This window comes from Gymnogyps californianus, chromosome 11, assembly GCF_018139145.2.
Source record: "Gymnogyps californianus isolate 813 chromosome 11, ASM1813914v2, whole genome shotgun sequence".
Lineage (NCBI taxonomy): Eukaryota > Metazoa > Chordata > Aves > Accipitriformes > Cathartidae > Gymnogyps > Gymnogyps californianus.
In genome coordinates this window covers 4,111,606-4,128,693 of record NC_059481.1, presented here as the reverse complement: position 1 = coordinate 4,128,693, position 17,088 = coordinate 4,111,606, and the positions used below count along the sequence as shown (strand labels likewise).

The following is a 17,088-nucleotide window of genomic DNA, read 5'->3' as shown; positions in this document are numbered from 1 at the left end:
ATTGCAGTATTCTAAGGAAAGAAAATGCCCTTCCTGAGGCAATGTATGTAAAATACTTTTTAAATAATAATCCTTGTGAGCCAGAATGGCATATTGTACAGTAAACACCTTTCTCTGTAATGTTCAGACTTCAAATAATTGAAAAAAGGGCCAAGATATCACCAGAAGTACTGAATTCAAAGGGAAAAATAATAGTTTTCTGTTTGTTTTGGTTTTTTTTCCCTATCACAGTAAGTCAAGTCCTACTTTCCATTTCCCTACTCTAAATCTGATGTAAGAGCAACTCAGTTGGCATCTCTGTGGATTTAACAGAGGGGAACAGAGAGCAGAATGAGACCCAACATCTATGTAAGTATTGACAATTGTAAATGACAACTAAGGGTTCATGGCAGCAGTGTGGTTTTGAAAAAGTGGCTGCAGAAATAATCCAACAGTCCCCAGGACACAAACAAGGACGAATATCCAGAGAAACAGCCTGTCCACTACCATGGCAACATACTTCCAATCTTCAATGACCTGGAAGAAAAAGCCAATTAAAGATATTAGCAATTTGTCATATTCTTTTGCTCTTCCTCTTGCTAATGCCGAGTTTTTGTTTATGAAAATAAAAGGAAACAAATCTCAATGTTCAGAGAATAAACTGACTTTAGGCTTGGAAGGAATTTTTCTCCTACAACCATTCTGGGCAGTGGAGAAAAACAGGGTAAATATTTCTTAACTGTCTTGGATGCATCAGGTACTGAGCGTGGCTGCCTGGTGGAGGCCAGTCCGGAAGGACCCACAGTGTAATCCAATTAAGGAATTTTTTTTCTTTCATTTTAGTTTGCAGATGCTATTAATCTCAGTGGACAAAAATAGATGGTGTTTACTGCTGTTAAACAAGGTTAGTTTCAGAGTTCTTTTCTTATCAGCAGTCATCTTAATCAAGGGTTTTAATGCATATTAATACTGTTGCTTTTATTAAAATCCCTTTTTGCCTTGCATGTGTTGTCTGTGAAAGTCATGGCCTCAGATTCTGTTCTCAAACTGAAGTGACTATCAGGCTATTATTGTAAAGGAGAAATATATCAGTCTTCATTTGCATCTCAGGAATTATTATTTTTTCCTCTCTCATTGATTCTAGTTATACATGGGACATCCTCACCTCAATGACTTTACCGTGCTTGTCAATTATCTCATGTCTTATATTAGAACATTACATATTTTTCCTTCAGTGCACACTTTTAATTTCCACTGCTGCTAATGGGAATTGTGCGCTTCTGAAATCAGTCTGTAGTAAATGTACATGAGCAGTTGTTATCAGACCGTGATAATGAAGGAAGAAAGCAGAGATTAAGATTATGAATATAGAAAAGTGATATGTAATATCAGAGGACCCTGTGTGAAAAGCATTCAATTAATTTGTAATGTATAAAATACCCTTGAAAATTGTCCTTAACATCAAGTGGAAGCTTTGTAGGTCCTTTAGTGTGCAACACATTTTTGCAAGAATTTCTGAGCTACTGGAAGACTTTTTCCTGCTCTATGACATCTGTTTCTGTTCAGTTTCAATGTTTACAAGCTCATGTCTAATGTCAATAGCTGATCTTCTTTATTTATATTGACAGTAATTTCAGTTAATAGAAAACATGAACTACTCAGCGGCATGCTCCTCAAGGGACTTCTGCAAGATCGGAAACCAGACTTTGTTTAATCTGCTTGGCTGAGGGAGGGAGACCACAACAGGAATAGAGAACCTAGAGTCTGACTGGGATCTGGGTCAGAGAGAGGACACTGGTAGGTATAAGCATGATTTTTCCTAACCATAGGTGCTTATCTAAACAAAACTCTGGACCATCTGAGTTTTTCCAAGCATTGTTCACAGTGTATTTATATCAGCTTTAGTGAGCTAGCTAGTAGCACATGAGTAGGGCAAGCGAATAGGGCAGCAGCAGCACTGCTTAAACGTGTCCTGGATAAAGTAATTCTCGTAGCCAATAATGAGTCTGATTTAACTCAAATGAAAGAAGTGTCAGCTCTGCTGGCACTAGGATTTCGATCCTACCCATTGTGTTTGCCATATATGGACAGATATCTTAGCCTGGAGAGGGTGTTTGCAAAGGCATTTTACCAGTTTTACTAAATCTTCCTTCTATGCCCAGTTAGGTATATAAATGCTTGAGCTGCAGGTAGATTGTTTCTGGTTAACATGGCCTGGCCATGGGTTGAGTCACAGTCTCACTGAATACAATGGGGAAAATATTCTTTTTCTGACCTGGAACTGAATATTTTTTTTTTTCCCTGCCAAACACTACTTGAATGTGACAACACAGCTTTTTCAAGGGTGTTTCACGACTTACTGGGCTATCAACATTCTCTCTTTGTAGAAATAGCCGTGTTACTTTCCAGGAGAGTATCGGTGTTTACCAAATTGCTATTCGTTAAGTTCTTTAATGGCAAAAATTATTTCCTCTTATAAGCTATAGGTGGAATCTCTCTAAAAACTTTAGAATAGCTAGGGAGTTCAAATATGCTTTCTGAAGAACAGCGTGTTACAGAGGAGGACAGGAGATGAAGTTTGGAAAGACCGGGATGATTTCTCGTTTTTACTTACACTCTGGTCGTTGTCATCACTTTTCATGTGCTCTGCTATAAAACTGACTCCATCAATTGCTTCTTGGACTTCAGGAGAAAATTTCGTGCCTGTTCTTAACCTAAAATCTCGATGACTGCTGACATTGTCAAGAGTCTCAGTGATTTTCATATCATATTTTTTGGCAGAGGCTGTATTCAAAAAATAGGTAGAGTTCTTGTAGAAGTCGGCTGGCTCCATACAAGGATTCTCTGCTTTTGTCTTTTTGCAGTTGCACAGCTTTTGCCGTGCAGAATTATTTTCTGGACGCTTCATGAACAGATAGGCTGGGAGTCTTTCAAGGAAAACCAGCTTTACCCAAGGGGGCATAGTGTGAGTACTTGGAGATCTGTGGTGGACATTGAGTACACAGACACTGGTAACTATTGAGAAGGTCACCAGTACCATTGTAAACATGAGGTACTTCCCAATCAGTGGAACATCTAGAGATGTTGGAGGGACAATTTTGGAGATCAGCAGCAAGAACACAGTCAAGGCAAGCAACACAGATATGCATAAGGTCATTTTTTCACCACAGTCTGAAGGCAAGTAGAACACCAGGATGGCTAACGATGTAATTAGCACACAAGGAATGATAAGATTGATGGTATAAAAAAGAGGTTTCCTTTTAATAATGAAGTCATATGTCACATCGACATAATTGGGGTCCAAAGGATTTACAGTCCTTCTTCCTGGGAGTGCTACAATGTCCCACTCTCCACTTGGCGTAAAGTCGTCCATGCTTGCCATGGAAGTTTTAAGCACCATATCAATTTCTGTATGATCATATGTCCAAGACCGGAACTTTAATGTGCAGTTTTGTTGATCAAATGGGAAATGCTTAACTTCAATCTTGCAAGCACTCTTGTAAATGGCTGGTGGCAACCAGCGAATGCTTCCATTATTCTTTACAATTGCATTTGTGTATAGCGAAACTTCATATGTGCCATCCGCGCTAATGAAACAAGAGGAAAGAAAAAGGAGAGAAGATAATAAAACATTAAGAGGAGAAACATAGTTCAAAACAGAAGAGCTCTGACATTCTTGGTCTTGTGAGCCTCCTTTGTTTCTAGAATCAAAGTTTAGTAATATTTTGATTTTGAAATCTATGTTGTAGGGAGCTATGACTTGAGAGGGAGATTAATGTATGCATTTCTCCCAATCAGAGAATCGATATTTGGTCCAATACTTACAAAAAATATTTTATAAAATTATTATTAAATAATAAATATGCATCTCTGTTTCACCCAAAGAACTAAAAGTATTTTGTAAATGTAGTTAACGCTTACTACATCTCTGAAGGCTGAGTAAAAATTAGGTCATCCAGCATGAAAATGGAGGTACCTTTGATCTGGAACACAGCCACTGCTAAGAGCACACAGCAACACTCCTAAATGACTTGGACGAGGAAATAAGGATGAGCAGTGTTAGTTAGAAATGCAGGGAGAGTGTAGGCAAAGGCAATGTAATTATATGGTTTATAATTTATTGCATCACTGCAGTTAATGTTTACTTATTGCAAAACTGGAACAGACAAGCCACAGTGTCCTTAGTGCCCACAAATAATCTTGGCTTTGTATCTCCTCCAACTGCCGAACTTCCACCAGGAGAGTCTTCTGTGTTATGATGGGCCCTTTAATTCAGGGAGAAGATCATTATCAGTCAGTAGTCAATGTCTTCTCCTGTCCAATATTTCTGGGCAAACAACTTAGGGCTGTTTAACCTATGAAGTATCCTGAGGTAGAAATGTGAAATGGTCAATTGCTGATAAATATTATTGAAATTTAGTGTTTCTGAGTGTATTCACTGCATCTTGTCAAGTGTGCTATGCAACACCTTTCAAACTCAGCCCATTGGGCTACCAAAGGAAAGTGTAACAGTAGGAAGGAACAACTGTTAGTGACTGTCTGTCTTGACAGATGAGGAAATTCAAAGGTTTGTTCCTATGTTGATCAATCGCTTTTATTAAAAACTGGGTTAGCCACTTTGTTAGACTGCAAAGAAGAGCCTGGACTAGATACAGCCCACATGCCTTCTTTTGATAAACAAGTATCTATGTAAAGAAATGCCCATAACCTAAAGACAGTGTGTTATCTGCAAAAATATAAGACCAAACTCACTGCAAGTGTAAACCAATGAAGTTCAACTGACTATGGTTAAGTAGCACCCCTTTATTTGAGTGGAAATGTGCTCCTTAAGAGTTAATAAAAAGTCTACTGAATCACTTGTTTGTTGACAAGACATCATGGAAAATAGAGCTATTTCAGTGCTAAGGTTGATTTTTTTTCTAAGCAGGGAAGTGCTACAAGTATCCAAGGCTTGGCACATGTGTAGCTGTTTTCCAGATCAGTTACATTTGGCTCTGGAAAGGCCTCATGTTGCAAACCCTGGTGCCGGGCACTGAGCCGAGATCCTTGTAGCTAATTCACGTAGGCAGTGAAAGAACCAGATGCGGAAGTGAGTGGCTACAGCGTACAAGGGTCATTAGTTCATTGCCAATAAAATTGCTATTTTTTTAGTAAAGAAATTGTATCTTATTTCTCACATGTCTGTATCTCCCTGAGTTAGATTTACGGTTATGCCATAGAATGTACTGGGTAGACTCCTGGGCTGAGAATATGTAGGTTCTTCTGCTGGCTGCCCCTGGCTCAGCTGTGGGACAGAGGCTGGGCTGCTGGTGCTGTCTCAGTGCCCTCTGCAGTCCTGTGCACAGGCTACATATGGACAGAGCTGTGGGCCATAACGATGCTGTTTGTGTTTTCCTTAGCACCTTCTTGAACTGATTGATGCCTATGAAGCACTGCTTCAGCAGCAGAAAGTTATGGGGGTTGTCCTTTGTCTAAAATTTTAATTTGAAGCTTTGTACTAATGTAAGAATCCAATATGGTGAGGCTAAAAGCTTGTTCCCATACGTTTAAGAAGCCTTTTAAAACTGTTTCTTTCCATTCTTGCAATCCATTAAATGGTATCATTTGGGGAGTAAGGAAGAAAGAAGCAGAGAGCGGGGGCACAATTTACCAGAACAAGATTTGACCAGGCAGAGTACATCCTAATCCACTGGCTGAATTATTTTGTGACTAATACAATAGTTTTAAGTATTTCTGAAATTTGATTTCCAGTAGTAGGATTCCAGGGACTTAACTCAGTTATATATAAACTTCCTAAGTTTCCCATCTGTATATGTTCATAAACTATCATGTGTTCATGAACTCATTGGTTTTCAAAGCATCATGAAAGTATATTGTAAGTTTTGATTTTTTTTTTCCCCCCAAAGATTTGATATCGTCCACTTCAAGGCTTTGCTAGAGACTTAAAAACAAAACAAAGCAAAACAAAATTGGCAGTTAGCTGGCTGTTTGAAAGAAGAACTGAAGTATGGTCTAGCACAAGCTTTTGTTTTTCTCAGTACTGTAGAGCAACAGGGTCAAATGTTGACAGATTTGTTATGTATTCTTATAATTGATTTTTTTAATGCTTTATGAAAAGAGAACATAATTTGTTTTTGTAAATGAATATTAACATGGAGTTCTGGTACATGTGAACTTTGTAACAGATTTATGTCCTGGAGTCTGTGGTGGAAGGGAGCGGAGAAAAGAAGTAGGAGACAAAAATGTCGCTCAGAACATAAGATGTCTGATAGAATTCCAGATGTCTTGTCTTCTTGCAAACATGACCAGTGTATGGCTGCGCTTATACTTACAATTCACGGTTTCCATATAGTCTAGTTTGATATAGATCTGTGTCTCGATTGTAAGCCTTGTCATGGATCCACTAGTGTTGTAACAGCTCACACTGCAGACATGCTGCAGATCTGCTGGAATTTCTTTAACCAGAGCCCTGATTTTACTAAAATTATCTTTGAGGCCAGTACCCCAGTCAGATACACTTGATACTGGCTAAAAGTTACAAAATTCAGTTTTAGAATTTTAGCAGACCTACTTCTTTGGTTCTGATGCTTGTTTCTTGATACATGGTTAAAATTTTGTTCACTGTTTGCATGAACTACAGAAGTTTTACTTACTTATTGTAAAGCACAATGTCTGGCAACCAGATGTGTTTTGCAGGTATTCTCAGCTTATTTATTCCTTCATAGTCAGAGGGCTTCCAAGCCAAACGATAATCAATCCACTCCTAAGAGAAGAATTGTATAGTAGTGATGGGAGTATCCAGACCAGCACTAACAAAACAATCACTGTGATGGAGTGAAGGCAGTCGCATTTGTGGTTTGCAAGAGCATGCCTCTGTGGGTTTGGTTACCTGGTTCAGCCAGACGTTTGTAGTCATGATCTGCTCCCGTTCATTCTGCAGGGAAAAAGAGAGTGAGAAGTTGTCCTCTAAAATGTTTCACTTTATTGCAGTAATAAGATTTATTCAGTGGGCTTTTGAGGATATTTCCAACTGTGCAGCATGATTTTGTCTAGTGTATTTCAAGACAGGCGTTTCTCTGCTGGTAAGATGGCCAGTCTTGTGCACATACTAATGATAAATAGTAACCCCACAAGTGTAGAGCTCCAAGTGGTTTTTAACAAGGACAGTTGTGACTGGAGTGAGTGTGGCTATTTGGGAACAATTACCACCACCCTGCCAAGCTGATTTCCCCCCCCCCCCCCCCCCCCAGTGGATTTGATTTGAAACAGAAGGCACATTTGACCACCAGGAAGACCTAGATTAACTTGTGTGGGGTTTATGTAAGGTTTGCCGTATAAGCTCTCAGCTGGCAGGCTGTGCTTCACAGAACTGCTGTCTCTCTGGACAGCAGTCCAGAAGAGAAGTCTCTCTGCAGCAGATCTGTGTGGCTGGGGCTCTACTGAAGGGACAAGGTAGGAGGTCAAAGAGTCAGGAGGATTTCTGCAAGTTAATTCTCCAGTCCTGAAGATGCTTGAGATTGTTAGAACCTATAAGATGCCTAATTTTGCTTTCTGCTTGAAGAGTGAGGATATAGAGGGATAGGGACTGAGCTGTGCCATTCTTGGTCCTTGCCCATTCATCTACTCTGTTTAGGTTGTTCACCTCGCTTTTTACGCCCAGAATCTGCAATCTGGGAGGACACTGTGCTAGTGGTGGCAGTGCACTGTGTGAGGAGGCATGTCTGTGTCCAGATGGAATTCTCCAGGAGGGAGGGAGCACTTGTCCCAGAGTCAGCTGGTGTAGATGACAGTATATTCTGTATAAATCAGCCTGCACATGTGTATGAAAGCTCATCTGTTTGTATAGTTTCCCTTATGTTCCATCAGCGTCTCTCTCTTTTCCTCTTGAATTTCAGAATATAAGTTATATAGGTCTCTTAAAGTTTGCAGCAGTCCAGTCACTGGCCCGTACACAAATTCTGGCAGGGAGGCAGTCATCTGTATCCTCTTTTTCATCCAGGGAGAGAGCAGCAGTGTTGAAAGCCCTGATTCAGGAAATTATTCCCACTTATGTGCTGGATCTTCTTCCCCCTGCAGTTAATGCTAAACCTCTCTTGGCCTTGAGGTGTGTATTTGTACCTTGGAAGAACTGTTAAACATATGCTAACCTTGTGAGTGAAAATGTCTTTCAGACTGATTGAAGTAATTTTTACTGAATATGAGGTGTTGCTAACACGAAGATTGTTTTAACCATGTTAAGCTATTCCAGCCGGAACTAATGTGTCTTTTTCTTTACAACATTTCACTATTCTTTGCTGATATGCCTGATAAGCCATGAGATTTTGAGCTGGCTTCGTAGCTTGTTTTCAGGCCATTCAACCATGTTTCTTTGATGCAAGCAGCAGAAGATAGTTTAGCGTTGTGTACGCAGTCCAGGATGGATCCTGACCTGGTGTAACTTACTGTAGCTGTACTGAAATCGGTGGAATGATTTTGATTTTTTGATCAATGGAATTTTATTGGAGGAAGATCTGGCTGCTGTCCTTTATTGCTTAGGCATAGATTGATCTCCCTGTTGTAGCTGCATTCTGAGGTATAAACCCAGTACATCGCCATGTATGGGCTCTGCCTACTAAGTATTATTATTTAAACTAGAAAATAACAGGGACATAGTAATACCAATATGACTTTTACTTAGAGTGCTGTGCAGGTAGTGTTGTGGTTTAACCCCGGCCAGCAACCAGCCACGCAGCTGCTTCCCCCTCCCCCCTCCCAGTGGGGTGGGGAGGAAGAAAGGAAAAAGGTAAAACTCGTGGGTTGAGATAAGAACAGTTTAATAACTAAAGTAAAAATAAAAATACACTACTAACTAAGAATAATAATTGTAATGAAAAAGAATACAACAACAAAAAAAGAGATAAGAAAAGACAAGTGATGCACAATGCAGTTGCTCACCACCCACTGACCGATGCCAGAGCTGCGATCCGCCCCTCCTGACCAACTCCCCCCTGTTTATATACTGGGCATGACATTCCATGGTATGGAATACCCCTTTGGCTAGTTCAGGTCAGCTGCCCCGGCTCTGCTCCCTCCCAGCTTCTTGCACACCTGCTTGCTGGCAGAGCATGGGAAACTGAAAAGTCCTTGGCTTAAGATAAGCGCTACTTAGCAACAACGAAAACATCAGCGTGTTATCAACATCATTCTCACACTAAATCCAAAACCCAGCACTGTACCAGCTACTAAGAAGAGAGTTAACTCTGTCCCAGCCGAAACCAGGACAAGGTAGTAATGAATTAGAAGGCACAGCCTAATTTGAACTTACCACGCTGATGAGCTGTGCCAAGGAAACCTGCAGTTCTATAGATACCAACTGGGATGAGTTGACAGCTGGTCGAATTAACTTATTGTACCTGTCAGGACTCAGTAGGTGGTTCATTAGCTTTTCTTCAGCATCTGCTGCGGCGCTTCCTGTAAAACATCACGTAACAGGATTATAGAGGGGAGACCAAGTGACATGATGTAGCGATCACAGAATTTCTGTGCATCAGATCGTCTTCATGAAATAATGAGGGCTTTTGATTTTCTAAAGACTCTAGGCTTGTGTGAACAGAAGGATGTGGTGCTTGCACCAATATCTGTTCTGCTGAAGTTGACTGTCTTTCACAGAGCATAGATCAAAGCAGATAAATCGGAACCCTTTGGGTTTTTTCACAGTAAAATGTGAAGCTCAAATTGATAGATAGTTTTGGGAGTACATTCAGAAATAGAAACGGGGAGCAAACCACCCTCTTAATAACAGAGGAAGAATGTTTCAACAATCCAAATGCAGGGAGTCTGGCTGTGACTTCTCTCTTTAGTGTCGTAGGAGACAAGAGTTGCAGGCACACGTACAAATTGAAAGACTCTGCTCTGTGTAGGGAAAACCAGGGGATAAGCTGCAGGAGTCATAAGGGTTTTTTAATGATCGGGAGCTCTTTGGTAGCTAGTGATGTTTCTAGTTTCAGAATGATTTTATATGAAAACCTGAGGCAGTATGTAAGCCTTATTTTATGTGGAAACAAAACCTGATTTATGGACTAACACAAATACTGTAAACCTTAGAAGGCCAAAGCTGGAGTTCAGTGACTGCAAAATATAGTATCTGCAGGATACTATCAAACAAGCCTGAACATTCTCCATGGAGCAGAACAGCTTATGGCACAACCCCAGAGGTAGCTGCATCTGTTCCCATGTTCTTGCATGTGCTTTTTAAAGCCATTCTAGTGGACTTTTCAAACCACTATTGACGACATAATAATACCGATGACTAAGGTCCTGGTAACATCCTGCCAACAGAATTGACCCAGAGAGATTCTGCTGTGTGTCGAGTAATTCTGTGTTGTGTTATACAGCTGACAGTGATGGGCATAGGCGTTAATGAAAACAGATTCTAATCCGATAGATAGAACGATTCTTCCATAGGAAAGGGCACCTAACTTGACCCTAGATATTGCAGAAATGAGGATAGTGTCCCTATAGCATACTTGCTTCATTATTCCCCAGAGCAGTTCTGCACAGTAAAAACCACTGGCCATGCAAAGTATTTTAAATTTGTGGTACATAAAAAACCAGAACAAATTAATGTTGTAGCATATCCATGAGATCCAGAGAAAGGCAGACATCAAAAGGCCAGGATCACATAAGCAGCCAAAGTTTGTGTGCACTTCTAGAAGGTGCCTAGTTTCCATGTGAACTGGGCTGTAAGTTGCTAGGGGGAACAAGTCTCTCTTGAAACTTGGTACTTCTGAATTCCACTCATTAAAAAAATACTATAAGAACTTCTTGTTTCTGATCCAGTAAGAAAGTGGAGAGACATAAAAGGAAACATCATCGAACAGATTTTTCACATCTAAGAACAGCTTTTACTCAAGCTCTGGGAAAAGGTTGAGATAAACACCAGGCTTGTTTTAATTCTTTTGAGACCAGCATATGCTATGGCATTGGTAGCACAAATTTTGTCACATATACTTAACCATAACATTGTTCTTCAGAATAGGCTTCTCAAATACTTCCCAAGCTATTTATGAAAACAAATTTGGATTAATACATCTGTGTTTGTCGGGTCAGTTTGTTTTTTGATTCACACTTGCTTTGTACCTCCCTGCAAGTCATTATAAAAGCCCTAGTACCATGTGATGTTTTAATATTACATTTATTCTCAATGTAAGCCTGCCTAATCAAAGGCTTATCAAGCTAGAGCTATGCTGATCCTTGCTAAGCTCCAGGTTCTGTTTTTTCTTGTGTATTGCAATTAAGATAGAGCTAAAACTGATACTGTGAAGAAAATGGGGTCGCACTCTAGGAATGAATCGTTCTCTATTTATAAGGATAGGTGAGAAGCTTTGTGGTAGCTAAAGACAGAATCTTGGTTAAAGTTATTTTATTGTGTTGTTTTGTTTTTGGTTTTGCTTTTTTTAACAAACATTCCCACTGTTGCATATGTGACATAAGCAGATGGCTATAATTCAAATATAAATAAATTGTCATTTGGTTTGTTTTGTACAGTGATCACTGAATGCTGCTAGCAAAGACAGTGAATTCTTGTTTGAATTATTAAATATGCTTTCACTGTGTTGCCGTCTTTTTCTGTAAGTGTTCTAGCATATGGAGTATTTGCTAAACAGCGAGTAAGAAGTAGAAACTGCAGAATATTTGCAGAAAGCTAATTCTGAATTTGTAATAATCCTATTCTCTGAAACCTGGTTTTAGCAATCATAGTCGCTGGTCTGCAAATCAAAACATACTGTGGGGTCTGCATGTCTGATGAGAACAGCTCAAATTTCAAAGTACTGACTCTATCAATAAACTTAATGCAGGTGAATGACAGGCCACGACTTAATTATAAAAAATGATTTGTCAAATAATGAATCCCTTTAAGAAATTATTATCTATTCTTAGGGAAGGGGTTCCTGTAAAGAATAATTCTTCATAAAATTGCCATCTCATCCCAACCTTCAAATAACTTAATCATCAGAAATAAAGATCAAAGGGGCTACTCTCATCTCACTCAGACGCCTGTGTGAGATACCACTAGATGTCAGCAGTGCACTGCCTTAAAGGTTGCTAAATCCACACTCTCTGTAAATAACGTGTAAAAATGAGTGATTCTTGTATAATTTTTATAATCTATTTCCATTACCAATCTACATATTAACCAGATGGCACCTAATGAGAACAAAATTACCAGGCATTCAAGTTCATCTTTATATGCATTTCATGATGTCAGAAGCTATGCATTTGAAACTCCTCTTTTGCCTCTGAGAGTTGGAAGAAATGGAAGTGCGCAGTTTCCCTTGCAAACTGTCTTTTTCCAAATAGCAGTAATCACCAGAAATGTTGCAGAGGGGAGACTGATGCTTTTAGACAAATGATTTTAAAAAGAATGATGAAGCAGTCTTAATTTGGAGGTAGAGTATTTTTGTGTACTGAAAGCAGTAATAGAGAAAATACATTGGGGTGGATCCTGAGCTAGGGAAATTGTTTTAGCTTCACTGAACATGCTACACATCTGCTCCATGACAAGGACAGCAAATTGCCACGTAACTTGCAGTAAACATTCTGCAGTAAGTTTGTTTTCTCTGCGAGAGTATGACCATTAAAAAAAAATTGTATCAGGATGCTTCCAATTTCACAGCAGAAGAAACAAAAACACAGACTTCATTCACTCCCCTGTGCAAACTTACCCTTTTACATGGTCTAACGTAAACATATAAAATGAAATAACTAGTCATCCTGTATTATGTTGTTTATTTTCAGTGTAATGACAAATATGTTGGAGTGAGTTCCACTGAACAGAATAAGGAGCAATGTTGACAAGTACAGGCAAGTGCACTGTTATCACTGTCTAAATTGCAAAATTTAACATAAGGCATGTTTCTTCTGTTTCTCTGACTTCAGTTATTTTAATAAATGTTGAAACAGCATTTGTTTAGAAATAATATATTGTAGTATATGTTGTAATTTTTGTTCTTTCCTCTCTCACAAATAACTTATGTGGACAATGGTGACATACCAAATTCCCATCTGTAATTAGTAAAGAGCAAGCGAGAAGCGGCAATAAGACAATTCCATTATCTTCTCTGAAATTACTTCATGATATTGTTACTTCTCAGGATGCTCTTGAGTAAAAAGATTTATATAACCTCTTAGAACAAAGCACGCTAATTTGGAATGCTTATTGTTCCAGTGGAAGTAGTGGTGAATTTACTGTATTTTAAAGACTGTTTTAATTTCTACACTGCAATTAATGCAAATAAAAAGGAAATACTAATGGGTTGAAAAGTGTGTAATCTAAGAATCTAAAGTAGGCCCTCGCTCTTCATTTGTTACAAAGCAGATATTTTCCAAAGTTGCCTTTCAGTGGTTGAAGAAACAAAACAACTGTGGGATGAATAGGTAATTATGGGAAAGATGTGATTTTTGTCTCGGTTCAATTTCAGCCAGTTTCACACTGAACACTTCAGTGGAGTCTCTCTGTGGGAAGAAGCTCCCATGGTAAATGCACTATTTCATGCTGCTGTTGGGCTGTGCGTGTTGGCTAAAACATATGCAAGAAATCCTGGCAGACTAAAGAAAATGTTCTTAATATATGTTTGCCTTTTTTTTAGCATATATTTACATATTTCAACTTAATTTAAACTATTTACATACTAATCAAACAATTAGGAAGTATGAACTTTGCAAAATATATGAACTTGAGCCAATAAGTGTAGAGGGATGAGATCTGTCTTATTTATGGTTCATGTCATGGTTCATTTTTTATTTTTTCACTCTCAGCACAATACCTGCTCTTCCCATCACAGATGATCCTGGGAGTATCTAAAGGGATATTATTTAGTGATTATCATTGTCATCTCCTACAGTTCTGTCATTTTATGTCCAACTTACCATCTCTCCATATCCATCGTAGTGGATTTACTGATACCGAACAAGCCAGAAACAACACTAAAATAATCAATTTCATGCATCCTCTTAAAGTCTGCAACCTACTGAGGTGATAGTTACAAATTGTCTGAGAGTTTATATCGCAGTCCTACCTCCTAGCCCCAAAAGCTATCACTGTTCTGCAAACTGTATCTGAAAGAAAAAATCACTTACCGTTAAAATAAAAGGAGCCCACTACAAAGAGAAAGAGGGTGTATGTATTCCTCATGGCAATAACAAGAAGAGGTGGATTACTATTCTTCAATTAAGACAGCTGGCAATAGGCTCTGTTGTCAGGGATGCACAAGGAAGAGATGTAAAAGCAAACCTGAATCTTGGAGATATTAAATGCCTGGAAAGAGACAGACAGTAGGACCTGGCAGAAGCATTCTGCAAAGTGGAGTTTTCGTGAGCATAGTGGTCCCTCCCCCTTTGCAGCTGTTTGAAGAGCTTTGTGAAGAGGAAAAGCACATAAGAAGAGGGAACATAATATGATAATGTTGAATAAGAGGAAGTGAAAGAGCAAGCTAAGGAGCATGATCTGCAAAACACAACTGCTTAATTCTTGCTACTAGATAACATTTAGAAAGCTTTCTGGTTAATAAGTGCAATGGGTGGGAATAGCCGGGTGGGAAGAGCTGGTTATAAGTTTGTGCCGTAAGACCTATTAGTGAAAGACATGTCAATAAATTATAGCCCTAGCAGAGGGTAATTTTCTGTGTCAAGAGAAAAAGTTGATTGCCTACTGCCTACCCTTTTCCACTCCAAGGCCCACAGATGTGATCTCTCTGAACTAGAACTCCAAAAGGCTTTTGGGAGCAGCAGAAGAGGCACAGAGAATTTGTTGTCATTAGCATTTGACAGGATTTTTAAAAGAAAGCTAAAGCAGCCTGTTGAGAAATAGCAATAGCTGTAAAGACACTCCAGAGGAGCATTAGAGAAATTCTGTGAAAGTAATCTTTTACAGCTTAAGGGTTCAGTAGGGTATAGAGTATCATGTGTTTTGGGACTTGCCATGGGAAGATTTGTGTAGAAGGAAGGGGAAAGAAGGTCTTACATGCTCTTTGCAAGCACTGTAGGACAGGCTGAAGTCCCTGGATAGGAAAAAAGGTGCTAAAATACTGTTTTATCTCCATATTGAGGTTCCTCTCTGCGTCAGCTGGCTACAGGATGCAGTTCTCCTCTTGTCTCATCTCTCAAGAGTGTAACACCATTGGCTGGGATGGAGGCATTCCTGATTTACCAGCATAACATACCAGACTTCTGCATCTAGCACAGTTGCTACCTGACTAGGGTTATTTGGAGAAGGTCACCTGCTGCTGTTTTTAGGCAAGCTGTCAGTGTAGTGTTGAACAACTCATTGCCTTCTTCCTAAACGTTTTACTCACCTTCCTTTTTCACTAAATAGGCCGGTATGTTATAACTTCGTTGTCTTTAAAGGAGCTGCCATCAGAGGTAGTCCAATACGTAAAGAGACTCTACTAAAATTTTTGGTAATTGTACTATCTACAATCTATGTAACTCCTCTAAACAGTCTATTTATTATTTTTGGCTCATTTCTTTAGGGTAGGAGGATGGATTCAGTGAGACAAATGGAAAAGCACTCACTGCATGGACTTCTACTTGGATAAAACAAACTGTTACAAGTCAGCTTTGATGAAGTGGCTTGTGCTGTTGCCTTCCCTTACTCTGAAAACTCAAGGTATGTCAACTGTACCATATCCTCCACTGAGGATTCCCAGTAGCTCTTTAAAAAGCTCACAGCCTTCTACCATGGGAAGGATGGCTTGTACGTTCTCACCTTTCTTTACCTGCAAATTCAAAAAATTTCCTTTAATATACCTCTAATATAACACCCTTAGTTATAATCTCTCAGGTTTTATAGTGTTTTTAACTTCAAAAAAATATAAAACTTTGATCTCTTATAACTACTAAACTTTTATATATATACATGTGGTCACTTTGTTTAGAGGTGGATTTATTGCATCTTAATGCTATGCAAACTTCTCAGATGATAAAAAGTTCTGTGGATATGTAGGAATTGATGGTTGACGATTTCTGTATACTCAAAAAATTTTTGCAGCACACTGTTGCCTTATTGTTAGCCACACCAACATAAATGTGCTGGTTTTGTTGCTTATCTTAATGATTAGGTCCAGCCTGGTATCAGAGATCCCCTGTGCTAGCTCCTTCCTGTTATTTTAAGTCTCTTTTGTGCTTTCATCACTTCCTTTTCCCTCTTATTCACTATCTGGTAGCTGGAATTGATTTAAATTGGGGTTGTTTAGCCTGGAGAAGAGAAGGCTCCAGGGAGACCATAGTGCAGCCTTTCAGTACTTAAAAGGGGCTTATAAGAAAGATGAGGACAGATTTTTTAATAGGGCCTGTAGCGATAGGACAAGAGATAACGGTTTTAAACTAAAAGAGGGTAGATAGAGACTAGATATAAGGAAGAAATTTTTTACAACGGGGATGGTGAAACACTGGAACAGGTTGCCCAGAGAGGTGATAGATGCCCCATCCCTGGAAACATTCAAAATCAGGTTGGATGGGGCTCTGAGAAACCTGATTGAGTTGAAGATGTCCCTGCTTATTGCAGGGGAGTTGGACTAGACGACCTTCAAAGGTCCCTTCCAACCCAAACCGTTCTGTGATTCTATGATTCTAAATGGGAGTTAGAATTCTTACCTCAAAATAGTGTGGGAACTGAGGGAAAGGAGAATGGTTTCAGTGAGACAAACAGAACAGTCATTGTGGGGACATCTACTTGGGTGAAAAAAATCAGTGCAATCCTAATAAGTACATGTGAATAGACTAACTGCGTGAAAATGTAACTATTTCTCTGTTTTCCTCCAGAATTTAATTAACAGCATGTAGAAACGGAGCCTTCCCACAGAAAATTACCCTCTTACTAGAAGAGGGTCACAAACCCTAGGAGGTGTGTCCCAAGCAAAGCGTTTATGCTGAGCCCTCCACTTCTTGCTTCTCACTACAGTGTGCTTGGCTTGTACCTGGTCAGAGGCTTGTATGGTCAGAGACCTTGCTACACCCTTGAGCCTGCTGGGCCGTGTTGTCTTTCATAATATATGGGGAATTGCTCTCAAGGAGCTGTGCCTTCAGTTACTAAGGGTATGTTTGAGCAACGTACCAGTCTGCTGGGGAAGA

The 17,088-nt window shown here is 39.3% G+C and overlaps 1 protein-coding gene across 1 annotated transcript; it reads right to left on the bottom strand.

Moving 5' to 3' along the window:
* Positions 1–375: 375 nt before the first annotated feature.
* CHRNB4 (cholinergic receptor nicotinic beta 4 subunit) lies at positions 376–14,152 on the bottom strand. The gene is made up of 6 exons (XM_050903133.1): positions 14,098–14,152; positions 9,284–9,429; positions 6,869–6,913; positions 6,633–6,742; positions 2,594–3,566; positions 376–516 (listed from the first exon to the last, which is right to left on the bottom strand). Exons 1-6 carry the CDS (start codon positions 14,150–14,152, stop codon positions 376–378), a joined length of 1,470 nt encoding a protein of 489 aa, XP_050759090.1.
* Positions 14,153–17,088: the final 2,936 nt, after the last annotated feature.